This window comes from Erpetoichthys calabaricus, chromosome 10 (assembly GCF_900747795.2).
Source record: "Erpetoichthys calabaricus chromosome 10, fErpCal1.3, whole genome shotgun sequence".
NCBI lineage: Eukaryota > Metazoa > Chordata > Cladistia > Polypteriformes > Polypteridae > Erpetoichthys > Erpetoichthys calabaricus.
In genome coordinates, this window is record NC_041403.2 from 163210173 (window position 1) to 163238026 (window position 27854).

The following is a 27854-nucleotide window of genomic DNA, read 5'->3' on the forward strand; positions in this document are numbered from 1 at the left end:
TAACGTCACACCCATCACATTAGACTATGATTAACATTAGGGCCCCATTACACTATGGTTAGGATTAGGGTTGTAGGAGGGTTATCGGAGTCAAAGGGCGTTTTATGACTGACGACGTGGGCATTACCTGATCTATGTCATAGGTAGTGCAAGCTGCAGCTAGACCCTTTTCGTGAACCTGAGACGGATACTTGTCCAGTTAAGCTGAAGAGCGAGTCAGCTTCTGACTGTCTAATGCCGATGTCACATTACGCGACTTTTAATCAGAGGGGATGTCAACTATGATGACTGCAATTGCTCATCTCGTTGCCTTGATAGCGTCACAGTACACAATCAGAGATGGCAGGATACTACACATTAGACTGCACAGAAATTTCCCTACACAGTTTCACATTTCCAAAGTATCATAAGTTCCCCTCTTTTTCTGATGGCCAATGACATGCAGCATGTACATATCGTGATATCGTTGGAGGTATTCCAAGTCCAGCTGCAATTTCTTCTCTTTTTTACATTTTACCATCCTGCCGAGTTATGTAAAGCATCCCACATCAGACAAATGGGTGTGTATCTCTTGCGTATGTGAGGTCCAAAACTACTGCATTCTTTATTTCCTCGTAGCATTGTACTTCTTGGTGAGCACTCATTGGTTGTCTGCTCCTACACATACTGAACCCTAACCCCGACGTAATCAGACCTATTTGATTTTGTCTGGGTGAGTCGTAGACTAGTTGGACTGAGTCGCTAGGTATGTCACACTACACTACTGGTAGTCATAAACGCATGCTGAGTGTTGCCACCTCTCTTAACATCAAGTAAATTTAAGTCTATGGCCGAAAATTACTAGAAAAGATGTGTAATGTGACAATGGCCTTAAATGCAAGTGGGTGGATATCCCATTACTCGGCGGCAAGCCCTCTCTTTCAATCTCTCGCGCTTTCTCTCTCTCTCTCTGTCTGTCGTATTCCACTCTCTCCTCGCTTTAACTGTCCAGTTGGCTTTATGGCACATGTAACATCAATTGTAAAGCAATATGTCTGCTGATATGTAGCCAATGAGCTCGATGAATCAAGGTGAACGAACGTTCCACGAAGTTGAGCAAAACTGTATATATATGTAAATGAAACTATTCAAGTGGATGTTTGTAACTGTGAAGAAGAAGAACTTGTTTTTAACGTTAAGATTTAAAAATTTTAAGAAATGAGACCATTTTCTTTTAGAGTTTGTAAAAGTTCGAGCATGACGCTTCTGTCAAGGTTTTTGTAAAGTCATTTCTAAATAAACTGTCCTTTTGGATATTTCTACAGGACATGGCATATAGAATATTTGCCTTTTTGAAAGTGCCAGTATTGCAAATACCGTATAGGTAAAGTATTCAAACTTTTTTTTAATTCTTTATTTTCATGTAAAAGGAGTGATTTCTGTAAATGACGGCTTTAAAAAAAAAAGTCAACTAGTTGTTACTTTGTATCTTTTTTTGTTTCTTTTCTAGTACTGAAAGTGTGTGCATGAACACAGGTATAGATTTAAAACATTTAACAGATATTTTGTTTTTTTGTGAGTTTAATGTATAGTCTGATGCATACAGTTGCACAATTTCTGTCTTAACCTCTGTTTTGTGCGTGTGTGTGCGAGTGCATGAGCAGATTCTGTCACTGTATGTATATGATGGAAACTGATGGGACCTTCACATTGCTGCTCAGGTGGGCAGCAGTGGTCTGGATGGTTGGTTGACACGATGTATGTGGTGTGTTGTGTTGTTGTCATCCTTTAAACTGCCAAAACGTGGTGCAGCCCTAAGTGCAGGGTCACTGCCTCTGTTTACATTTTACTTTACTGTCCGATCAGTGTGTTAACGTGGAACGGGTGTTCTGAACGTCACCCAGAACTTCTAGAAGTGTATTGTGGAAAATGTTGTTGTAGTTACACGTACAAAGTTTTGCTTTCAGTATAAAGAACTGGCAAGAATGACAAATTAGCTGAAAGCCCAAAGCTGAGACAACGTTATGTGAAATCCGGGTAACAAGATGATTACAGCCGCCAAGTAGTGACCATCAGTGGGAATTAAAATTGAAAGGTACGTACCCAAGAATGCTACCCTGATGGGTCAGATGTTTTACCTGTGGCTGACTTTTGTACTTTATTTTATTTTTTTTTTATACTTTGTATAATTGCTCACTTGTTACGAGACAGTGTAAATTTTGTAATAAAGGTTGCACATCAACATGTAATATTCTCATTTGGTAATCTTGTAATCTTTTTAGTAGGTTTTATACTGTCATTTTGTTATCAATTTTTTTGTTATTTTCTTTCTATATGATCAATTTGTAGTGTTGTGGCACCGCACATCATGTTAGGTGTAGACCAGCAGTTCCTGGGCAGGAGTTGGGAGGTTTGGTGCGTAGCGCCATATGTTGTATTATGGTCATCGCTTTCAGAATTTGCTTTTCACAGCAAATTCCTATTTTTTTAAATTAGGCGCAAACTTTACTTTAAGGTAATTTGGGAATCCATTACTGGGTCCTGTGAGGGACTGGTGCCCTATGCCCAATTAGAATAAACAGGTTTGAGAATGTTCTTATATTAGTAATCTGACAGTTTAGAGCAGTGGTCCCCAACCTTTTTGACAGCAAGGACCACTTTTTTAGATGCAAATTTTTCCATGGACCGGTCAGGGGGGTTGGTGTGGGGGGGGGGGGGGGGGGGCAGTTTTATACACAATTTACATAACATTTCTATTATTAAAGTTATTAAGCAGTTCGCATACGTTTGCAATCTGAGATTTTTCTTCTTTTTTTGCATATAACAAAGACATATGCTTTGCATTTGCCATTCCAACAGATTGCACATCACAAACATCAACACTGCTATCTTTTTTTCGTGTCTGCCGTTTCTATAGGAGGGTGACAATGAGTTAAATTCCAATGGATGTTTTTCAAATGTTGACAAGCAATAAGCAAAAGGAATCACTGAAAACCACAGACAACAAAACCAGTACGAGGAAAGTTCGAAGAAAGATTTTTTTTTACAATGTTTGTTTGGGGATCGTTGTGCAAACGTGCACAACTGAGCATGCGACCACAGATCTAACTGCTCTGTGGATGATTCATTTAAGCATTTCAGGGTCACTTCGTTGTAATGAAAGCATCTGTTGAATGTACTTCGTAGTAACGTGATTTCTATAGACTCATGTCATATGGGGAAATTGTCGGGACCATAAAAATACTTTGTTGTAATACTCTGTCACCTCGGTCTCTCTCCTCTCTCTGCACCGCTACAAAGCCTCACCTGGCAAGCGTTCTGAAAAGTCTGAGTGAGTCGCCGTTGCCGGCAGTTCTCTCGCGGCCCGGCTGTCAGACGGCTGCAGACCGGTAGTGGGCCGTGGACCAGGGGTTGGGGACCCCTGGTTTAGAGGATACAGAAGACGTGGTGTAAAAACCTAACAATGACAATACCTGTAGAGGGAATTCTTAGAATGGAACAGAATCTTGTTGACTACCGTTTATGTCACTACATTGATGTATTTTTTTTGCGCCTGCTTAATGTAGTCAAAGTGTTTAGCAATTTGGAGTCCCTCACTATTTGCATTTTCTTAACAATGCAAGGTTTCAGGAGCCTATCCTAGCAAGAACAAAGTAGGATCCAGCCTGAGCTCTGCTCTATTTCTGGGCCCCCTCTGGTACACTTGCAAATTGCATTGCACTGCACTTCTTTGCATTGTGAGAGGAAGGTGACGTACCAAAAATAAAACGTGTGTTCTGAAGATGCAAGGGTTCTAGACCCTTAAAGCAACCGCACTCCCCATTGTTCTTAGCCGTTTGTTAAACTACCGGCAATCTTCCATTACATGGTTATATTTCTATAGTAAGAATAGAACGGAGCAATTATTTTAAAGAAAACAAATGGATGTAGGAGACATGAAATGAAGGTGGTGTTTCCCAGTTAATAATCTTGAAATCATCTTCATAACAACATTATATGTCAGACAGCCTTCCACTTTCTGGACAGTGGGCTGAGTTTTCACACAATTTGTCCCCAATTGCATATGGGTCTGTTGATCAAAAATGAGTGTGCTTTCTCCAGTTATTTTTACACATTTATGGAATAAAGAGCAGTGAAACTTAATGTCACAAAGGTGACGATATGCTCAGATGTCTGCAGCTTTACTTTGTTCACACAATTGTAATGTGGCATGAAAGGGAGTTTGTGTAAGCAAGGAAATGGCATCCATTTACAATACATGTCTTTTTCCCTGCACTGGATTTCTTTTGTTGTCTTCCTTTCCTTACCCCATATGTTAAAAAAAAAAAAAATGGTTGTAGTATGAATATTTTTGTACATCATAGTTTTGAATTCATATGTTGAGTGCAGAGAAGAATCTTTTCCTGCAGATACCATAAAATTGAGAGATTAGTGTCTCATTTTTATAGATTTTAAGCCCACTCTCAAAGCCAAGGTATAAATACTGCTCAATCCAAAGAGAATATTATGGAACTCCATAACCAGTTGGGGTGGGGGGAAAGGATTAATAAAGTATAACTTAAATCTATTACGGTGACTGACCAGGCCGGTTTTGCTAAAAATTTATAAGTAGTAAAATGTTGCATGACCGATTTTATCCATTGAAACCATGTGTACTAATAAAGTTTTTCTGATTCCTTTTAAAATAGTTTTTGTAGTTAAATGTTAAAACGATATTTCAGTTATTTAAATTTTTATATACTGAAATTTTTTTGCAACATTGTGTAGGAGACCAAAACAATTCAAAATTGTAGAATGATAAATTTATTCAAATTAAACATTAGAACAGTTTTGCAACAAAACAGTATTAAACAGGTACATATATAGCAGCATTCAATAAAAATAAATAAAACTACAAAAAAAGCTGTTCCCTATAATGGAATTGAATGACTTTTACCTCTGCAGTGTCCAACACTGAAACATACTTTGGTCATGTCCAGTTAATGTTTATAATACACCTAAAATACTGCAATCTCAGTCCACCTCCTCAATGGTGGGGCCCTGAGATGAAGCTTCTGAAGCCCCTCTTGCCTGTGCGCCACAGCCTCCTGGCATCCCTCCTGGCGCTGCCCCTTGGTACAGCTTGGCAATAATGGGATTGCACACTTTCTCCAGTTCTTTCTGCTGATGCTCGTATTCCTCCTTCTCAGCCAGCTGGTTATTCTCTAGCCATGAGATGGTCCGATTACATTTGTCCACAATCTTCTTCTTGTCTTCTTCACTGATTTTGCCTTTCATGTTTTCATCTTCCATGCTGCTCTTAATGTTAAAGGCATATGATTCAAGAGAGTTCTTGGCAGATATCTTTTCCCTTTGCGCCTCATCCTCGGTTTTGTATTTTTCAGCATCCTGCACCATCTTCTCAATCTCCTCTTTGCTCAGGCGCCCTTTGTCATTGGTAATTGTGATTTTGTTTGCCTTCCCTGTGCTCTTGTCCACAGCAGACACATTCAGAATGCCATTGGCATCAATATCAAAGGTCACTTCGATCTGTGGCACACCTCGTGGGGCTGGAGGTATCCCAGATAGTTCAAACTTGCCCAGCAGATTATTATCCTTGGTCATTGCCCGCTCTCCTTCATAAACTTGAATCAGGACCCCTGCCTGATTGTCTGCATAGGTTGTGAAGGTCTGAGTTTGCTTGGTTGGGATGGTTGTGTTGCGCTTGATGAGAACTGTCATGACTCCACCTGCTGTTTCAATGCCTAAGGACAGTGGAGCCACATCAAGCAGCAGCAGATCCTGCACATTTTCAGAGGTGTCACCCATCAGGATGGCTGCCTGGACAGCGGCACCATAAGCCACAGCTTCATCAGGATTGATGCTCTTGTTCAGCTCCCTGCCATTAAAGAAGTCCTGGAGGAGTTTCTGGATTTTAGGAATGCGTGTGGAACCTCCAACAAGAACAATTTCATGAATCTGAGACTTGTCCATCTTGGCATCTCGGAGTGCCTTCTCCACAGGCTCCAGTGTGCCTCTGAACAGGTCCGAGTTCATCTCCTCAAAGCGTGCTCTGGTGATGGACGTGTAGAAGTCGATGCCTTCATACAACGAGTCGATCTCAATGCTGGCCTGGGTGCTGGAGGACAGGGTTCTCTTGGCTCTCTCGCACGCGGTCCTCAGCCTCCTGACGGCCCTTTTGTTCTGGCTGATGTCCTTTTTGTATTTCCTTTTGAACTCTTCGATGAAGTGGTTGACCATTCGGTTGTCAAAATCTTCTCCACCCAAGTGGGTGTCTCCTGCTGTGGCCTTCACTTCAAAGATGCCATCTTCAATGGTGAGGATAGACACATCAAAGGTGCCACCTCCCAAGTCAAAGATGAGGACGTTGCGCTCTTCTTTTTTACCTTTGTCCAGTCCGTATGCAATGGCAGCTGCCGTGGGCTCATTGATGATCCTTAGCACATTCAGTCCAGCAATGACGCCTGCGTCTTTAGTTGCCTGGCGCTGAGAGTCATTAAAGTAGGCAGGTACAGTGATGACGGCATTTGTGACTTTCTGCCCAAGGTAGGCCTCAGCAATCTCTTTCATCTTAGTCAAGACCATGGAGGAGATCTCTTCTGGGTAGAAGGTCTTGTTCTCACCTTTGTGTTTAACCTTCACTTTGGGCCTGCCACCATCACTTACCACCGTAAAAGGCCAGTGCTTCATGTCAGACTGGACAACGTGGTCATCATACTTTCTGCCTATCAGTCGCTTAGCATCAAAAATGGTGTTGGTAGGATTCATGGCCACTTGGTTTTTGGCAGCATCTCCAATGAGCCTCTCGGTGTCAGTGAAGGCCACATAGCTGGGAGTGGTCCTGTTTCCCTGGTCATTGGCGATGATCTCCACTTTGCCATGCTGGAACACTCCCACACAGGAGTAGGTGGTGCCCAGGTCGATGCCAATTGCCACTCCTTTGGGTGCAGGCATTGTTCTGACTACAATGCGTAGATCTAAATGTAAAATGACAAATAACATTAAACATCATGAAAAGCACCATTTGTAATAATAAAATAATAATAATTCATTACATTTATATAGCGCTTTGTATACCAATAATGAATGAGGCATTATTAATTTAGTGATTTATTTCATAATTTTCTTCATCTGACAAATCTGAAATGTTTAAAATTGCATTTGGTAGAAAAAAATTAGTAATATCATTGAGCTAAATGTACATAGATGAATGCTTATAGATATTAGATATATAAATAGGATGCATGCCCCTACTATTTGCATCTCGTTTTTTTTCTGGACACTCCTTTCACTTTACATCCATTGATCCATTTTCTAAACCTACTTTATCCTGAGCAGGGGAGCCGAGTATCAGACACAAGGCAGGAACAACACTTGGGTAGGGCACCAGCCCATCACATGCTAAACACATAATGTACACCCTATGGCCAGTTTAGCATCGCCAGTCCAACTAAGCTACATCTTTTTGGACTGTAGGAGGAAATTTAAGCACTCATAGAAAACCCATGCAGAAGGGGAAGAACATGAAAGCTCCACATCCCGGGATACGACTACACTACTTTGAAATTTACAAAAACTGACTACAATATTTTATGTAAAGTGTGCTAGGAATTTGGTGAGAAGATAACGGGAAACTGATCAACATGCCAATTTAAATGACAGTGCGACAGTGGCCGAGCAGATACCTCTCCTAGTTTTACATTTTAGGCATTTTTTAAATTAGATTGAGCTAAGTGCTTGGGTTTGCTTTTCTTCTAATCACAAAACCAGTATCAAGATTACTGCAATATCGACTGCTTTTGTTAAATTGGAAGAATCCTAACTCTTCTCTAATAAGTCAGTGGGAAACCGATGTTTTATATTATTTGAAATGGGAAAAAATCAAATTCTCAGCTAGTGGATCTGTACAGACTTTTTTCAAAACCTGGCAGGATTTAATCAATAATATTTTAGAATAAGAAGAAATTATTATTTCCGCATTTCTTTTCCTTCTCCATTTATCTTTTTTTGCCCTATTTAACTCAAGGCTTGCAAACATGCCTAAATTATTAAGTATTACTCCTTTGGCTATGCTCTCCTTCTCAGGGGTGGGGTTTGATTTGCTTTCAATCCTATTTTTCGTAAAAATTGATCTATATGTACGGAATGATTACAACAAAATTAATAAAAAAAGATTGCTGCAATATAAATGAATAGGAATGTAGTAGGACTTAAAAAACAATTTTATTTTATGTTAAAGAACCTATTTGGATCATAACCATTATTTATATTTGCTAGTAAACTAACATAAGAATAAGGCATTCTGTTTGTACAGCGTCTTTCCCTTGATCAAAGCACATCTTACTGCCACCTACAAGCCTGTTATTTGACAGTAGCAGCTCACTTTATTATCTAAGTCAGTAGTTCTGTGTGTTTGGAAGAGGGCTGCCGTTATATAATATTTTTCTTAAGCTTTTGTAATTAAGCATTTCGTTATAGTTAGCACTATGTAATTGTATGTGACAAATAAAATTTGATTTGATGTGAATTACTCCCAAGTGTACAAAAAGAATAGATGCACAGTAAAAGATCTACTAAGTAGTGCTATTACAAATTAAACACATTAAACACCAAAAAATACTTTAATACATGAAACAAGTTTTTTTTTTTTTTAATTAGAATAAATACAAAAACACAAACTGCTAAAGCTATGAACAAATATTAATTTGTGTAAGCTAGTGTACATGAATACCATTGTGGTCATTAAGCTACCCGTAACATGCATATTAAATAGTACTGTACAAAGCTGGGTTTTTGTTTAAATTGAAAACCTACACTACCAAACGCTTTGAGCATTTTTAATGCCTTCAAAATTAATAGCTGATATTCACTTACTTTAGTGACAACGGTGTGTTCTCTCAGATTAAGCAGGTTGTCGGCGCAACTTCGTGTAAAACCAGCGATACGCGTTGCTTCGCAATCTGTCACTCCACACCTTCACGCGGCTTCTATCTCCACTCGCAGTTCTGATCTGCGCTAGGAGCGCGCCGGCTTCCTTTTATTGAAAACGGCCGGCCTTCGCGAATGCTCCCGAATGTTCTAACCAATCACAGCAACGGCTGTAGGCCTATGAGTAAAACGAGGTTTCGAGAACTTTCCGGAAAAGATCGAGACACCCTCGAGCATGCGCACTATGAGCTGGTTTTATGTAACGACATGCATTTTAATTTTCTGTGGACTCATCATCTGTTTCTTGAACAGTATATATCGAATAAGAAAATATATGAGGCAATGCGACTTCATATTAGCACACCAATATTGTAATATATTGAGTACGAGTAACCGGTTTCTGTGTATAAAAATCTTTAAAGACGTGCGTTATAATTACAGTTATACATTAAGCAACAGTGAGACGTGAACATTTCAGTATTCGGTAATTTTATAGTTGATCCGTCCGTCCATAATCGCACCCGCACCGCCAGTAAGTGCCAGTGGTACGTTTTGGGGCGATCAAGGATAAGAAAATGGGTTTCTGCTGTACGCGACCCCTTAATAAATAAAAATAGATACCTATTGCATGTCCTTTGATAGATTAAGAAATCTTAAATTTACCCGTGTTTTCATTCTATTATGTATATTAAATATCTATCATTATGTGTTTATTTTGTGTCACACTTTTAAAATAACTCTAAAGAGCTTTTCTCGAAAACTCCCGAAGTTTTCCGCGGATTCCAGCTAGAGTCAGAGCGGATGGTGTGTTGTCATGGTAAGGCAAACGCCGCGCTGTGATTGGTCGGAGTTGTCGAGAGTGTTCTGGAATACCCGCCGCTGCCAATAAAAGAGCTCGGGCGTGAAGGAAACCTCCAATCAAACGCGGAAAAGCTTAGCAGCAGTTTGGTGTTTTCCAGTAAGAAAGCTTCACAGGCTCGGAGTCAAAAAGACTAAAGTATTTCCAACAAGGTAAGTGTACTTGAATAATTAATTTAAAAAGTATTGATTCTCTGCACAGTCATCACCATGAATTTTGAACTGCTTCCGACTGCGGCAGCAGTCAGCGTAATTCTTAAATCATTATTTCCGTTAATGTGTGCGCAAAATCTCGTTTAACTTCTCATCTCAACCGCGCTGTTTTAGCGTAATGTCTATCATAAGTGTGTCTTGCCTTAATTTCAGTAGTTTACGATGCACTGACAACTGTGCTTTAAAAATATTTTTTTTTGTTGTATTTTTTTTCTCGTTATGGGTAATTTCTGTTGTCTAAATCCCATTTAAAAGACTAGTAAAGTGCTTTGAATAAATGACACTTAAGTGTCTTTATTTGACTTTTTTTTGAAGTGAACATTTTTTATTAAGCTGGGCTTACTTTAAATATGGAATTAAAAAATGCATGATGCCCTTACTGTCAAATTTTAAAATTTGATTTTGTTGTAATAAAAATCCATACTTAATAAATCAGAAAAAACTATTCATTTATTATATATGTTTATGTTCTACTGTATCTCTCAATTATCAAATTCCATCGATTATCCAACCTGCTATATCCTAAGACAGGGTCACGGGGGTCTGCTGGAGCCAATCCCAGCCAACACAGGGCGTAAGGCAGGAACAAACCCTGGGCAGGGCGCTAGCCCACTGCAGGGCACACACACACAACACACACCGAGCACACACTAAGGACAATTTAGGATTGCCAGTGCACAAAACCTGCATGTCTTTGGACTGTGGGAGGAAACCCACGCAGATGTGGGGAGAACCGGGGAAGCGAACCCATGTTTTCTTACTGTGAGGCAGCAGCGCCACCACCGTGCCACCCAATTATCAAATTACTTTTGAAATCTATGTTTTTTACAATAGTAGGCATTAAATGGGATTAATAAGGACTGACTTATTTTTTTTACATATCATTAGTTACTAAGTAAACAAAAACTACATTTAAATTGTTTCTTTCCTACAGCGTTCACTATGGGGTTCCCTAGCAATAAATACTCGTAAGCCTAAATTTGAATTTCACTTAAAACATACAGTTATACTGATGTAAAAATATTACTATGCATTCCAAGTTACCACTTCTATGCCACTTTTTATTCTTCACCTTTTCTTTCTTTATTTCAGAGTTGCATATTACAGTTGCAAGTAAGAAGAATGTCTGCACCCAAAGGAGTTGCAATTGGCATCGACCTGGGCACCACCTACTCCTGTGTGGGAGTGTTCCAGCATGGCAAAGTGGAGATCATCGCCAATGACCAGGGAAACAGGACCACCCCCAGTTACGTGGCCTTCACTGACACTGAGAGGCTCATTGGAGACGCTGCCAAGAACCAAGTGGCCATGAACCCCAACAACACCATTTTTGATGCTAAGCGACTGATTGGCAGAAAGTATGATGATCACATTGTCCAATCGGACATGAAGCTTTGGCCTTTCAAGGTGATTAGTGATGGAGGGAAGCCTAAAGTCCAAGTTGAATACAAAGGTGAGAACAAGGCTTTCTACCCAGAAGAGATCTCCTCCATGGTTCTGACTAAGATGAAAGAGATTGCGGAGGCCTATCTTGGGCAGAAAGTCACAAATGCCGTCATCACTGTACCTGCCTACTTTAACGACTCTCAGCGCCAGGCAACTAAAGATGCAGGCATCATTGCTGGACTGAATGTGGTGAGGATCATCAATGAGCCCACGGCAGCTGCCATTGCATACGGACTGGACAAAGGTAAAAAAGGAGAGCGCAACATCCTCATCTTTGACTTGGGAGGTGGCACCTTTGATGTGTCTATCCTCACCATTGAAGATGGCATCTTTGAAGTGAAGGCCACAGCAGGAGACACCCACTTGGGTGGAGAAGATTTTGACAACCGTATGGTCAACCACTTCATCGAAGAGTTTAAAAGGAAATACAAAAAGGACATCAGCCAGAACAAAAGGGCCGTCAGGAGGCTGAGGACAGCGTGTGAGAGAGCCAAGAGAACCCTGTCCTCCAGCACCCAGGCCAGCATTGAGATCGACTCGCTGTATGAAGGTATCGACTTCTACACGTCCATCACCAGAGCACGCTTTGAAGAGATGAACTCGGACCTGTTCAGAGGCACACTGGAGCCTGTGGAGAAGGCCCTCCGAGATGCAAAGATGGACAAGTCTCAGATTCATGACATTGTTCTTGTTGGAGGTTCCACACGCATTCCTAAAATCCAGAAACTCCTTCAGGACTTCTTTAACGGCAGAGAGCTTAACAAGAGCATCAATCCCGATGAAGCTGTGGCTTATGGTGCCGCTGTCCAGGCAGCCATCCTGATGGGTGACACCTCTGAAAACGTGCAGGATCTGCTGCTCCTTGACGTGGCTCCACTGTCCTTGGGCATTGAGACAGCAGGTGGAGTCATGACAGCTCTAATCAAGCGCAACACAACCATCCCCACCAAGCAAACTCAAATCTTCTCAACCTATGCAGACAACCAGCCAGGAGTCCTGATTCAGGTTTATGAAGGTGAAAGGGCCATGACCAAAGATAACAATCTGCTGGGCAAATTTGAACTGACTGGGATATCCCCAGCCCCACGAGGTGTGCCACAGATTGAAGTGACCTTCGACATTGATGCAAATGGCATTTTGAATGTGTCTGCAGTGGACAAGAGTACCGGGAAGGCAAACAAGATCACAATCACCAATGACAAAGGGCGCCTGAGCAAAGAGGAGATTGAGAAGATGGTGCAGGATGCTGAAAAATACCAAGCTGAGGATGAGGTGCAGAGGGCAAAGATATCTGCCAAGAACTCTCTTGAGTCATACGCCTTCAACATTAAGAGCAGCATGGAAGATGAAAACATGAAAGGCAAAATCAGTGAGGAGGACAAGAAGAAGATTGTGGACAAATGCAATCAGACCATCTCATGGCTGGAGAATAACCAACTGGCTGAGAAGGAGGAATACGAGCATCAGCAGAAAGAACTGGAGAAAGTGTGCAATCCCATCATCGCCCAGCTGTACCAGGGGGCAGCGCCAGGAGGGATGCCCGGAGGCTGTGGTGCACAAGCAAGAGGGGCTTCAGGAGCTTCATCTCAGGGCCCCACCATTGAGGAGGTGGATTGAAAGGACTCATGTCGGTGTTTTTACTGAATAAGCGGCACAGGTAAAACATTGTTTTTCTGATGGTGGAAAGAGTCGAGTGTGACGTTTGACAATGAAACAAATGTTCTTTTAAAAGGACAACTCTTGAGGATGGGAGAACTGAAACGACCATGTGACAGAATTGAATAACTGAACAATACTATTTATGAGGAATAAAAGTGTTGAAATGGACCAGCGACACTTTAGGCCAAGTTAATCTATTAGACTGCTGATGTGGGTCTTCAGACACCTTGTAATCTTAATTTAAACTTCAGCTAAGATTTTCAATTCCTGTTTTCAAAGTAAATAGCAGATCAGATATTCATGGGCTTTCATTTTACTGACATTTTTCTGATGCACATCTCTGTTGCAGCCTTTAAGTTTATGTAAATTATATGCACAATATGTGTTCTTTGTTATTGTGAAAAATATATATTTTTTAATAAAAAATGATATTGAAATATCTGATGATTTTTGAAATTCTGGGATATATAGGCTTTCTTACACCTGGTGAGATTCTTGTTTTTTTTTCTAAACCTTGTGTATTTTGATAGTGGTGCGCTGTCATTTTTTTGTGTCAGGACAGTGGCTACTCACTTTCTGAGCTTTGTGCACCTTGACTGTTTAAGTGAAGACTCTACTTCTCGGCACAATTTGGATGATCAGTTCTGTACGCAATACCAGGGCCGTCTTAACAGCCATATAGGCCCCCAGGCAAAGCCGTACACTGGGGCCTCTACCTACACAACCACTCAGCAAGTCACAGCATTCATAGATTAGCACCCTATGATCGTGGGGCTCCCGGGCAACTGCCCAGCGTGCCCATGTATTAAGATGGCCCTGCACAATACATCTAACACTTGTTGGTCTGAGTTATCCGAAGCCCTTACCTATGCAGACACCACCAAACAAAGGTACAGTGACTCCATGACAAGACACACAAATCATTAAATCAACATAACACAAGTGACAAAGGATAATGGGAACCAGAACAGACTTTTTTTTTTCTCCCCAATCCCTTCACAAATGATTGTCTTCCAATACTACAGTTAATTGCAGCTGCATGTCTATTGGATGAATTTGGTGTTGATGCTCTCCATAAATGTTCTACTTGTATTTTAATGGTGGTGATGGGATTATTAGGGCATGTCACCCTGCAGCTTCGGGTGTGTTTTTTGTAACAACCCTCGTTTTTGTTTGGTAAGCATTGCATTAGGTTAGTGTAGACCTTTGTCATTAGCATTATTTAATCATACACCGTGTAATAAGAGATGACATTGAGGTCCCGACATGGATGGATGTCATTCCCGTTCCCAGATGGGACTATCAACTGGGTGGTCTGGGGGAGACAGTGATCCAAGACTGTATACTTCCCTGATGCACCAGGAGGCAGTGCTCCTGGTTTTGTGTGCCCATACCTGCACCCACAGGGCATGTTGAGGACTATAGTCCCCGTTGGGCAATCCTGATAGCTGCCACCAGGTGGAGCTGTAAAGGAGAACTATCCCTGCTTTGAGGGGCTTTCACCGTCTAGTACTGTCACTCCAGAAGTACTCCCAGGTCCAGCAGTAAAAAGGGCTCCCTCACCTTGGTCTGAGAGTCCAAGTCGGAACAAGGCATACAAAGCTTAACTGGGAGCTATGGAAGGAGTTGGAAAGGAAAGTATTTTGGTGAGCTGTGATAGACAGAGAAGAAGATGCCTGTTAAGGTACAAAAAGAAAAACTAACTGAACCACAGAGGAAAAAATAAATATTTGACCCCGTGACTGTGTGTTGTGCTGTAGCTGTGTCAAAGGAATGGGGCCTGATATTCCCCTAGTGGTCACAACTGGCATTGGAAATATGATGAATCGTTACCTATTGGTTTATAAGAAAGGGACTGCTAGATGGAGGTGCTATTCTGATTCCCATTATTTCATACTTATTGCACATTAAATCATATTTATCACTTACAGCTATTAATTGGTTTTATAGATTTTATGTTTTCAATGTCCTGTTGTTATTGGTGGCATCTCCATACTTCCACAGTTTGGTTTATTCCTGAAAAAACAGGTGCTAGTTATATATGATACCCGTTTGATTGTCCAAGTTGTACTGTGAGGTGAGACGCTATAGACTTCAATATATAGATCAGTGTATTAAAAAGTTTTGTAATTGGAAACACACCATGACATCTAACTTAACTAACATTCTGAAACCTGCCTGATTTATTTATTTTAAGTATTTATTTATGCCAAAGTGCAGTCAGGGGTGTCCAACTCCAATCCTGGGCAATCACTGTGGTTACAAGTTTTCATTCTAACCCTTTTCATAATCAATGATGAGTTTTTGCTGCTGATCTTCTTTTCAGGTGGCATGGTGGCGCAGTGGGTAAGTTGATGACTACCTGTACTAACTGAAATAAAGTGTGAGGTGATACCCACAGACAAGGGGCCTCATGTATAACGCTGTGCGTAGAATTCACACTAAAACATGGTGTACAGACAAATGTGGAAATGTGCGTACGCACAAAAAAATCCAGATGCATGAATCTGTGCGTAAGCCAACTTCCACGTTCTTCTGCTATATAAATCCTGGTCAGCATGAAAAGTAATGCACGTGCACACGCCTGCTGCCCCTCCTCAACTCCTCCCAGAATTACGCCTCTTTGAATATGTAAATCAATATAAATAGCCCTTAAACTCAGCGTTCTGTGAAAAGGCAATGGCAAAAGCATGGGGAAAAATAGATACATTTCAGTGAATACCAAGTGGAGGCAAAGAAAATGTACTATTTGTTGGTTTAAACAGTGGTATATACAACACAAGGAAGTTGATTGAGTGACATAGCGTGTTGGAGAAACTCGAAAGCTCAAGTTGTCAGATATCAAAGTGGCCGTAAAAAGGCGAGTCGTAGCCCACCGTCTAAGTGTCATATGATAGCTTATTAGGGTACAGAGAAAAGAAAAAAAAATAGGGACACAGTGAGAAAAAGCTAGAAATGTCAACTTTAATCCCGTCGTTTATTTTGTCATTAAAGTAGAACATCATAAACGTCATCTTAAAATCATTTAATTTACTAGTTTCTCAAATACCATTGTAACTAAAGTAGCACGTTAAATGCTTTGTTTTGTATTTGATCTTCTATGTGCTCTGTGTTTCTCACTCTTGCCCAATGCTTGCTGGAATGAACACATCCCTGGATTTAATCAATAAACATCCTTTTCAGAGATATTGCGGTAAGGTGTCATCGGAATTTAATGGGTGTTCTAGGCAATTCACAACACAGAGAAGCCGAACATGTTCTCACCGTGATAATATCTTGCACTTCCTCCTGGCGGATTCCTCCAGATTTACGTAAAGTACGCGCGCAAGCATAAACACTTCAACGCTTGCGTAGCAGGAGCGTTCGATGCAGAATGCGTCGTGTCGTGTGAAGTATAACTCTAGCCTAAAACAGGCTTTCTCTTCCTCCGACAGGACACAGAATCCATTACATTTGTGATATTACAGATCTCTGAATAATTAAAATACTGAGATGTATACGTGATATCATTTTCATGATGATAGGAGTTAAAGCATGTTATTAAACATGGGAACACGGTGGCCTCAGAGATTGTTCCTGCCTTACGCAAGATGCTTGCTGCACTGTGTGTGACATTCGGTGAAATAATTTATTGCAGCAGTACTGTCTCTTTCAAATGTACTAACCCCCAATTCCTGTCCTTCCTTTTCTTTCTCCAAATACCCAATCGCCACACAATCAGCTCTGTAATAGATGCCAAGCCACCTGCAATCTTAGGACACTGATTCTTCAAAACTTTTATGAAACATTGAAATATCTTCGTAGTACGTGTTTAATTATTCCATCCATCCATCAATCCATCCAGGGTCACGCCAATCCCAGCAAGTATACAGCGCAAGGCAGGAACAATCCATGAATGGAGTGCCAGCTCGTCACTACCGCTGTCCACTGTGTCCTCATATGTTTAATTATTAACAATATACATTATTTTAATGAAGTTTAAAACTTACATTATACAGATAATAAACATGCTTTACTGCATTTCATCTTAAAAATGATATCAAGAGCTCTAAGAAGATAGCGCTTGGTAATCTAAATCGACTCGGAAGCCAGTCGTCGTCATCTGTAAATCTGCGCTTTATAAAGTGACTCAGGTTGTGCAATATTATAACTATAGTGCAAGTTTACAGTGAGGTGATTGTACTTATAAGTACAAACAGTTCTACCAAGAACAATTGATGGACTGATTGAGTGCGTTTAGAGCACTTGGGATGAAACTGTTTCTGAACCGCGAGGTCCGTACAGGAAAGGTTCTGAAGCGTTTGCTGTATGAGAGCAGTTCAAACAGACTGTGCGCATGGCTGAGTCAGCGTGTGCTTGATGCTGTATCTTGATAATCCGATCAGCTGCTGTACAGCTGTGATTCCGCACTCCGATACAGTGGGTTAAATACTCATAGTGGTGAACTGACAGTGACAACGCTAAAGCAGGTATGGTATTTTGAATAGTCTGGCCATTCGGTGCATCATTATATGGTTACAGGTTGATTACAATGAGATGCCTTAAACTAATAAGCGATATGCAGTTAATTTCAGTGTATTTGATAAAGCCGCGTCAGGGATGTGAATCTAAAAACTAAAAGGAAATCACACTGGAACAGTAGCACTGCTTTGACGCTGGGTACCGTCAGTTTGCAAAACCGAGCGGAGAACTTGCGTACGCCAAGAATTTAGCTGGCGTGAAGATGTGCGTGGCTTTACGGCAAGTTTAGTTTTTATACATCGCGACGTGAGCGTGGAAACGGGCGTACACAACATTTTTGTGCGTGCGCACTGTTTATACATGAGGCCCCTGGTCTGAATTAAGCACATAAATTAATAGCTGGACAGATCTGTGTGTGGCTTCTTAAACATGTGAAAGAATAAAGAGGAACCGGAGACCTAACATTTCAACGTGCTATCATTATGGAATGGAATTCGATTAACTTTGGACTCTGGCTCTTCTGCAGTCTTAGTCTTACTGGATATTAGTGCGGCATTTGACACGGTGGACCATGGGGTTCTGTTAAAAGGGCTTGAGGATGAAGTAGTCATTCAAGGCGGTGCATTGAAATGGTTTGGGTCCTACCTTAAAGGTAGAGCTACAGTATGTCTGTTAACATAGATGGGAACTTCTCTCGCCCGGCCCCTCTCACACGAGGCGTCCCACCAGGGTCTATCCTGGCTCTCCTTCTCTTTTCCCTTTATCTGCTCCCCTTGAGGGCCATCTTTCTCAAACATGATGTTGCGTATCATTGTCATGCTGATGATACGCAGCTGTACCTCAACGCTAGTCCTGACATCACCCCATGTGTAAAAAAGCTGTTGAAATGCTTTGAGCATATTAAATATTGCATGGCACAAAATTTTTTACAATTAAACGAAAATTAAACGGAGGTCATTTATTTTTGGTTCTACCACATCTGCAGTTGATACTGACACTCAGTTAGGCTCCTTGGCAGCAATGATTCATAATAATGTCAGAAACCGAGGTATCATCTTCGATCTCCGTGGTACTAATGTTCACTTTTTACCAACTGAGGCAAATTTCTAAACTAAAATCCTCTCTTTCACAGAAGGACTTGGAAACAGTTATTCATGCCTTCATTACATCTCAGCTAGATTATTGTAATTACTTATATGTGGGATTGCCCGCATCGTCTCTGTCGCACCTTCAGCTGGTTCAAAACGCTGCAGCTAGATTTTTAATTGGGTCTACAAAAAAGGATCACTTCTCCCCCATTTTAGCCTCTCTCTCCACTGGCTTGCATGGTCTCGCTCCAAAAAACATCTGTGACCTCCTTCACTCCTATGTGGTACCGAGAGCACTGAGGTCATCTGGACGACGACTCCTTGCAGTTCTGAGGTCTCAGCTGAAGTCGAGGTGAGTCTGAAATTTTACAGTTGTTGCTCCTTGGCTTTGGAATGACCTGCCTTTCCACATCAGGTCTTCATCTTCTATTGAGGTTCTTAAAAGTCGGATTAAGACCTTCTTGCTTTCTTCTGCCTTTCTTTGAGTATGATGGGATTGTGGGGGGATGTTATAACTGGTTGTTTTATTAATCTGCTTGTGTATGATTGTTTGCATTGAGTTTATTTTAATGCTTCTTTGTACAACACTTTGGCAGAACCTCTGTGGTTTTAAACGTGCTTTTATAAATGAACTAGCTGTCCCCCACGGATGCGCCCACGTAGTAGTGAAACAAGACAAACTTTAAAAATCAATAGACGTTGGCACTGTATCTGATCGTGTTCTGGTCTGACGGGACAGAGTCCCCCATGGGGGGAGAAAAGCAGGTGACTGTAATGTCTCTGGATATCCGCAGCTACCCTCTAAAACACACGTAGCTCTGATCTCTCTCTCAAAAACGTCAAACGTTACTCTTTAACAACCTCTAGATGATAATATCTGCTGAAGAAACAGATATCGCTAGCTAAGTGGAGGCAAGGTGCGCTCCAACATGTGGCGAGAGGTTGAGCGACTCGAACACAGGCTGGTGCGTGAGTGAGGAAGGCCCCGCCAGGCTCCCTACTCCTGAAGTCCTGCCTCCCCCTGCCCTCGGCCTGCAGCGTCTCTCTCAGATTCACGCAAATAGATCGGTACTGCAACTGAACGATGATACCTAGTGCGATGAGAGAAGTCGCAAAATCAACAGGAATGTTTTTCATAGAAAAAATCCTGATCTTAATCCGTTAAGTAGTTCTCTCTTGAAAAGTGGACAGACGTTGGATTTTATATATATATATATATATATATATATACAGTATTACATTCATGACATTCATAGTCTGAATCACAGTCTGATTGTATGGGTGGTTACCTACCAGGTAACGCTTGTTTGTGGTTGCAACATTCTATGATCTGCTTCTCGCAACTGAAGAGGGCACCGTGGCGGATGTTTGCCGACTTGCAGACCAAGAGGCTTTGTCTCTGACACTGATGTCCGAGGTTCGATCCCCAAGAGGGGCTGCAGTGAGTGTGTACGCCTGATGAGCCCAGAATTAGGGCGAAACACGTGTCGCGTACTCTTTGCATTATTTGATAGTAAACTATGCAATATATATATATATATTTTATATAGAATATACAGTATATATATATATATATATATATATATATATAAATGGGCGGCACGGTGGCGCAGTGGGTAGCGCTGCTGCCTCACAGTTGGGTGACCTGGGGACCCAGGTTCGCTTCCCGGGTCCTCCCTGCGTGGAGTTTGCATGTTCTCCCCGTGTCTGTGTGGGTTTCCTCCCACAATCCAAAGACATGCAGGTTAGGTGGATTGGCGATTCTAAATTGGCCCTAGTGTGTGTTTGTGTGTGTCCTGCGGTGGGTTGGCACCCTGCCCAGGATTGTTTCCTGCCTTGTGCCCTGTGTTGGCTGGGATTGGCTCCAGCAGACCCCCGTGACCCTGTGTTCAGATTCAGCGGGTTGGAAAATGGATGGATGGATGGATATATAGATATATATATACACAGTGCATCCAGAAAGTATTCACAGCACATCACTTTTTCCACATTTTGTTATGTTACAGCCTTATTCCAAAATGGATTAAATTCATTTTTTTCCTCAGAATTCTGCACACAACACCCCATAATGACAACGTGAAAAAAGTTTACTTGAGGTTTTTGCAAATTTATTAAAAATAAAAAAAATGAGAAATCCCATGTCCATAAGTATTCACAGCCTTTGCTCAATACTTTGTTGATGCCCCTTTGGCAGCAATTACAGCCTCAAGTCTTTTTGAATATGATGCCACAAGCTTGGCACACCTATCCTTGGCCAGTTTCGCCCATTCCTCTTTGCAGCACCTCTCAAGCTCCATCAGGTTGGATGGGAAGCGTCGGTGCACAGCCATTTTAAGATCTCTCCAGAGATATTCAATCGGATTCAAGTCTGGGCTCTGGCTGGGCCACTCAAGGACATTCACAGAGTTGTCCTGAAGCCACTCCTTTGATATCTTGGCTGTGTGCTTAGGGTCATTGTCCTGCTGAAAGATGAACCGTCGCCCCAGTCTGAGGTCAAGAGCGCTCTGGAGCAGGTTTTCATCCAGGATGTCTCTGTACATTGCTGCAGTCATCTTTCTCTTTATCCTGACTAGTCTCCCAGTCCCTGCTGCTCAAAAACATCTCCACAGCATGATGCTGCCACCACCATGCTTCACTGTAGGGATGGTATTGGCCTGGTGATGAGCGGTGCCTGGTTTCCTCCAAACGTGATGCCTGGCATTCACACCAAAGAGTTCAATCTTTGTTTCATCAGACCAGAGAATTTTCTTTCTCATGGTCTGAGAGTCCTTCAGGTGCCTTTTGGCAAACTCCAGGTGGGCTGCCATGTGCCTTTTACTAAGGAGTGGCTTCCGTCTGACCACTCTACCATACAGGCCTGATTGGTGGATTGCTACAGAGATGGTTGTCCTTCTGGAAGGTTCTCCTCTCTCCACAGAGGACCTCTGGAGCTCTGACAGAGTGACCATCGGGTTCTTGGTCACCTCCCTGACTAAGGCCCTTCTCCCCGATCGCTCAGTTTAGATGGCCGGCCAGCTCTAGGAAGAGTCCTGGTGGTTTCAAATTTCTTCCACTTACGGATGATGGAGGCCACTGTGCTCATTGGGACCTTCAAAAGCAGCAGAAATTTTTCTGTAACCTTCCCCAGATTTGTGCCTGGAGACAATCCTGTCTCGGAGGTCTACAGACAATTCCTTTGACTTCATGCTTGGTTTGTGCTATGACATGAACTGTCAACTGTGGGACCTTCTATAGACAGGTGTGTGCCTTTCCAAATCAGGTCCAGTCAACTGAATTTACCACAGGTGGACTCCAATGAAGCTGCAGAAACATCTCAAGGATGATCAGGGGAAACAGGATGGACCTGAGCTCAATTTTGAGCTTCATGGCAAAGGCTGTGAATACTTATGTACATGTGCTTTCTCAATTTTTTTATTTTTAATAAATTTGCAAAAACCTCAAGTAAACTTTTTTCACGTTGTCATTATGGGGTGTTGTGTGCAGAATTCTGAGGAAAAAAATGAATTTAATCCATTTTGGAATAAGGCTGTAACATAACAAAATGTGGAATACTTTCCGGGTGCACTGTATATACAGTGTATATACAGTATATATTATATACGCACGCACACACACACACACACACTAGGGCTTACCCCCTGCTTGCTTCGCTCACCAATCCCCCTAGCCTGCGCTACATGCCAGCCACGTCGTGTCTCTGCTGCTCCTGTTATGAAGAGGGGGGCTGAACAAACCCCAAGGAGACGCGGTTGCTCCTCCGATAGCCCCTCTTAAACGGTGATACAATGGGAAACAAAGAGATTTTTTTTTTTTTATACCTCCTCTTTGCTTGATTAACTGCTGCCGTGCCGTATGATCTGCATCTTGCACGGCCCTTTGAACATTTAAAAGCCTGTACAGTGGTTGTCCTACTCTTTGTCTTTTATTTCTTAGCACAAAGTCTCGTCTCGCAGGATGCAAGTTCTTGATATTTTAGTTTAGAATTTAAAAATGGAATAAGAATCTGAAAAACTAACAACATCACATTAAAGATCAATTAATTTTGAAAAGAATGATACCAAACATATATATGTAGGTTTTAAAATAAGCCCGATTTAAAGCATGACAAAAAATGTGACATAAAATCATTTCACATTTAAGTTTAGGATTTTATATACAGATAATAGATACATAGATATAAATAATAATCTAATCTAATAGAAAGAGATCAATGGAAACATAGCTTAGAAAACCCCTGAAAACAGTAAAGAGGACTAACTGCTCGGTAATGAAGGTGCACGCAGCTCAGGATCTCTTAGTCCAAGGATGACAGAAAGCCTGCAGCAGATTACAGAACAGAAATGGCAGCACTTCATAGCCCCTCATCCCACCTTATGACATAACTGAAATACATGATGACTTGTGAGAAGTTCACACAACACAACATTCACGGTGGCGCAGTGGGTAGCGCTGCTGCCTCGCAGTTGGGAGATCTGGGGACCTGGGTTCACTTCCCGGGTCCTCCCTGTGTGGAGTTTGCATGTTCTCCCCGTGTCTGCGTGGGTTTCCTCCCACAGTCCAAAGACATGCAGGTTAGGTGGACTGGCGATTCTAAATTGGCCCCAGTGTGTGCTTGGTGTGTTTGTGTGTGTCCTGCGGTGGGTTGGCACCCTGCCCGGGATTGGTTCCTGCCTTGTGCCATGTGTTGGCTGGGATGGGATTGGCTCCAGCAGACCCCCGTGACCCTGTGTTCGGATTCAGCGGGTTGGAAAATGGATGGATGGATGGATATTTTCAGGTTTTATTCAAAATATACAAATTTACTAAAGAGACAATAGTGTGAAGAGAATTTAGCATGCGAGATGCACACCTTTCTAAACCCACCATTTTAATATGAACACATAGAAAAAGCAGATCAACTCCCTCCATTCCCAGTAATCAAGATCCACTGACATTTGAACCCGAGTCCACCCCCAGTGGCAACAGTCAAAAGGCTTTAACTTGAGTCGGTGCATCACAATACTTTGTAATTAACACCATCTTGTTATGTCACTTGTCACTTCAGTCCCCTCTTGCTTGTTTTACTCAATTGGCAGTTCAGCTTTCTCTAAGGAGGTGCAGTCATGTGTCTAATTTGCATATGATATATATAATATAGTATTTATACATTACAAAAGGACATTGCTTCCAATTAGTGACAAGTGACATCAAAAATCTGTATGTTGACCCTCCATGAATAAACAAGACTTTTCCCGTTTTTCAATTTCTCTCCCTTCTTGCTCTCCACTCACTGTCCTCTCAGTCCACCTCTTAAATGGTGGGGCCCTGAGATGAAGCTCCTGAAGCCCCTCTTGCTTGTGCACCACAGCCTCCTGGCATCCCTCCTGGCGCTGCCCCCTGGTACAGCTTGGCAATAATGGGATTGCACACTTTCTCCAGTTCTTTCTGCTGATGCTCGTATTCCTCTTTCTCAGCCAGCTGGTTATTCTCCAGCCATGAGATGGTCCGATTACATTTGTCCACAATCTTCTTCTTGTCTTCTTCACTGATTTTGCCTTTCAGGTTTTCATCTTCCATGCTGCTCTTAATGTTAAAGGCGTATGACTCAAGAGAGTTCTTGGCAGATATCTTTGCCCTCTGCTCCTCATCCTCAGCTTTGTACCTTTCAGCATCCTGCACCATCTTCTCAATCTCCTCTTTGCTCAGGCGCCCTTTGTCATTGGTAATCGTGATCTTGTTCTCCTTGCCAGTGCTCTTATCTACCGCAGACACATTCAAAATGCCATTTGCATCAATGTCGAAGGTCACTTCAATCTGTGGAACACCTCGTGGGGCTGGGGATATCCCAGTCAGTTCAAACTTGCCCAGCAGATTGTTATCTTTGGTCATGGCCCTTTCACCTTCATAAACCTGAATCAGGACTCCTGGCTGGTTGTCTGCATAGGTTGAGAAGATCTGAGTTTGCTTGGTGGGGATGGTTGTGTTGCGCTTGATGAGAGCTGTCATGACTCCACCTGCTGTCTCGATGCCTAAGGACAGTGGAGCCACGTCAAGCAGCAGCAGATCCTGCACATTTTCAGAGGTGTCGCCCATCAGAATGGCTGCCTGGACAGCGGCACCATAAGCCACAGCTTCATCAGGATTGATGCTCTTGTTCAGCTCCCTGCCATTAAAGAAGTCCTGAAGGAGTTTCTGGATTTTAGGAATGCGTGTGGAACCTCCAACAAGAACAATGTCATGAATCTGAGACTTGTCCATCTTGGCGTCTCGGAGTGCCTTCTCCACAGGCTCCAGTGTGCCTCTGAATAGGTCCGAGTTCATCTCTTCAAAGCGTGCTCTGGTGATGGACGTGTAGAAGTCGATACCTTCATACAGCGAGTCGATCTCAATGCTGGCCTGGGTGCTGGAGGACAGGGTTCTCTTGGCTCTCTCGCACGCTGTCCTCAGCCTCCTGACGGCCCTTTTGTTCTGGCTGATGTCCTTTTTGTATTTCCTTTTAAACTCTTCGATGAAGTGATTGACCATACGGTTGTCAAAATCTTCTCCACCCAAGTGGGTGTCTCCTGCTGTGGCCTTCACTTCAAAGATGCCATCCTCAATGGTGAGGATAGACACATCAAAGGTGCCACCTCCCAAGTCAAAGATGAGGACGTTGCGCTCTCCTTTTTTACCTTTGTCCAGTCCGTATGCAATGGCAGCTGCCGTGGGCTCATTGATGATCCTCAGCACATTCAGTCCAGCAATGACACCTGCGTCTTTAGTTGCCTGGCGCTGAGAGTCGTTAAAGTAGGCAGGTACAGTGATGACGGCATTTGTGACTTTCTGCCCAAGATAGGCCTCGGCAATCTCTTTCATCTTAGTCAGAACCATGGAGGAGATCTCTTCTGGGTAGAAAGCCTTGTTCTCACCTTTGTATTCAACTTGGACTTTAGGCTTCCCTCCATCACTGACCACCTTGAAAGGCCAAAGCTTCATGTCAGACTGGACAATGTGGTCATCGTACTTTCTGCCAATCAGTCGCTTAGCATCAAAAATGGTGTTGTTGGGGTTCATGGCCACTTGGTTCTTGGCGGCGTCTCCAATGAGCCTCTCGGTGTCAGTGAAGGCCACGTAGCTGGGGGTGGTCCTGTTTCCCTGGTCATTGGCGATGATCTCCACTTTGCCATGCTGGAACACTCCCACACAGGAGTAGGTGGTGCCCAGGTCGATGCCAATTGCCACTCCTTTAGATGAAGGCATTGTTCTGATTCAACACTGTTGTGATTCTTATCTATAATGAGACCAAATTATCAAAGGTAAGAATAAATAAAGAAGGTATTAACTAAAGATAAGACTTACAGTATTAGCTTGAAATAATAATAAATACCTGCATAAATTTATACATACAAGTTATTACTGATAGTCGGTATTTAACATCTTGATCACTGGGTATGTGGATGTAAAGATTCAGCCTTATTTATTACTATGTATCATGCATTTATTTAACAATATGTAGAAAGAAAAACAACTCATTTAAAAGGTAGAAATCAAAACAGCATTTTACTTAAGTTAGCATTTTACTTATTTTTGGATTAATACTGTCATGCAACGGGCTGCTATAATATATATAAAACTACTTCTGGAAATAATAATTAAAATTTGCCACATCAACACTGTCGGTACACAAAGGCTGTAAACAAGCGACTGGTTCTTGTGATAAACACCGTAAAATAATTAAAGAAGCAGCTGTCCTCGGTGTATTTATGCGTTATCTTGTGTTGAAGCCTGAGATTGTCACATTAAGAGAAGCAAAAGAGAGACCTTCAGATGCGTCGCTCCGACTGCATAAACATCTGTTTCTTCACACAATTATTCAATCTACTTACCTTACAGTGAGGCGACGTATTCTCGGTACGGATTTAGTTCGGTGATCACTCGTCGCGAGTCTCTCCGTTTTACTTTTTCTCTCTCGGCTCTGTGTCGTTCGACTGACGCTTCAGTGCCGCTCGCCTTCTTTTATTTGGTGCTGCCGGCTTTCCCGAACCCTACAGAAACTTCCGACCAATCACAGCGCGCGATTCCCATTCCAAGGCTGTGACGCGCCACAACCTCTGCCAGCTCTGACAAATCAGAGGGGACTTCGAGAATTTACTAGCAAGACGGCGCAAGTGCGAGCACAGACGAGAGGGAGCGCGGAGCTGACGGGTGTGTGCGGTGGAAAGCTCGCGAAATTATATCTAGCAGTTTAAGCATTCTCTGCACATTCTCTTCAGATGATTTAAGTGCTTAGTTTAATGTAAATTTCTTAATTGATTTAAATGAAACAATGCATCCATTGTTATCGTTATATCAATACTAGTATTATTTAGTACAATTTCAGAAACATTTGTTTGACATGTTTATTCGTTATATTATTGAGTTATTAATAAATAAAGACATGCAGGTATTATGGATTGGCGTTGTTAAATTACAATGATGTGTGTGTGTTCACACAGTGATGGAGAATTTTACTACCATGAAGGTCCGAATCTGAGCAAAAGAGGGAGTGGGGTTTGCATGTTCTCCCCGTTTTTCCTCGGGGTGCTCCGGTAGCCCCCAACAGTCCAAAGACATGCAGGTTAGGTGGATTAGTGACGCTGAATTGCCTCGTGTGTGTGTGTGTGTGTGTGTGTTTTGTTCACCCTGCGATGGACTGGCTTCCTGTCCAGGGCTTGTTCCATTCTTGTGCTGGATGCTTGCTGGGGTGGCCCCCAGATGCCCCATGACCCGGATCTAGATACGCAGGTGATGAATATGGATGGATGGATGGGTGGGCTCCAGCAGCCCTGTGACCCTTCTCAAGAAGAAGTGGGTTTACAAAATAGATGGATGGATGGATGGGCGTCAGGTTCATGTTAAACTAGCATTGCTGTCTAAGGCAATGTATTTGTGGCAAAGTTTTAGCTCTTATTTATGACATTTTTTAAATACATCCAAAGTGATGGCTCCCTAGTGATCATCTGGAGTCTCAAACAAATTTACATTCTGTGCAGCAACTGACGCCACCACGTCCTTTGATGTCCTATACGATTAATCTTTGGTGTATAAGACAGTCAAGCTTGAGGCCTGTAGCTTGTAGAGGGGATTTTTTTTCTTTCAAAAATAAGCAAATAAGAATAATAATGAAATAAATATGGAGGTGCCAGATATTAAATGAGATTAATATAGTTGTAGAGGGCGGCACGGTGGCACAGTGGTAGCGCTGCTGCCTCGCAGTTAGGAGAC

At 42.2% G+C, this 27854-nt stretch overlaps 2 protein-coding genes across 5 annotated transcripts; one reads left to right on the forward strand and one right to left on the reverse strand.

Annotated features, from left to right (window-relative positions):
- Positions 1 to 4766: 4766 nt before the first annotated feature.
- Positions 4767 to 26832, reverse strand: LOC114659726 (heat shock 70 kDa protein). 4 transcript variants are annotated; one of them, XM_051932644.1, is made up of 3 exons: positions 26477 to 26832; positions 23919 to 25881; positions 4767 to 5001 (listed from the first exon to the last, which is right to left on the reverse strand). In XM_051932644.1, exon 2 carries the CDS (start codon positions 25848 to 25850, stop codon positions 23922 to 23924), a length of 1929 nt encoding a protein of 642 aa, XP_051788604.1. In that variant the 5' UTR covers positions 25851 to 25881; positions 26477 to 26832; the 3' UTR covers positions 4767 to 5001; positions 23919 to 23921. The 4 variants fall into 4 exon arrangements, with proteins under 4 accessions (XP_051788604.1, XP_051788603.1, XP_051788602.1 ...); XM_051932643.1 differs by having other exon boundaries at positions 4767 to 6316; positions 25234 to 25881; positions 26477 to 26814; XM_051932642.1 differs by having other exon boundaries at positions 4767 to 6365; positions 25283 to 25881; positions 26477 to 26811.
- On the forward strand, positions 9665 to 13522 carry LOC114659727 (heat shock 70 kDa protein-like). Its single transcript, XM_028812359.2, has 2 exons — positions 9665 to 9918; positions 11071 to 13522. Exon 2 carries the CDS (start codon positions 11101 to 11103, stop codon positions 13039 to 13041), a length of 1941 nt encoding a protein of 646 aa, XP_028668192.1. The 5' UTR covers positions 9665 to 9918; positions 11071 to 11100; the 3' UTR covers positions 13042 to 13522.
- Positions 26833 to 27854: the final 1022 nt, after the last annotated feature.

Excerpts from the sequence above, each read along its gene's own strand:
- LOC114659727 (XM_028812359.2), top strand. The coding sequence starts at position 11,101 with ATGTCTGCACCCAAAGGAGTTGCAATTGGCATCGACCTGGGCACCACC.
- LOC114659726 (XM_051932643.1), bottom strand. The coding sequence starts at position 25,850 with ATGCCTTCATCTAAAGGAGTGGCAATTGGCATCGACCTGGGCACCACC. Across the intron at positions 6,317-25,233 it reads TTTGACTTGGGAGGTGGCAC|CTTTGATGTGTCTATCCTCA; the intron begins CTTTGATGTGTC and ends GGGAGGTGGCAC.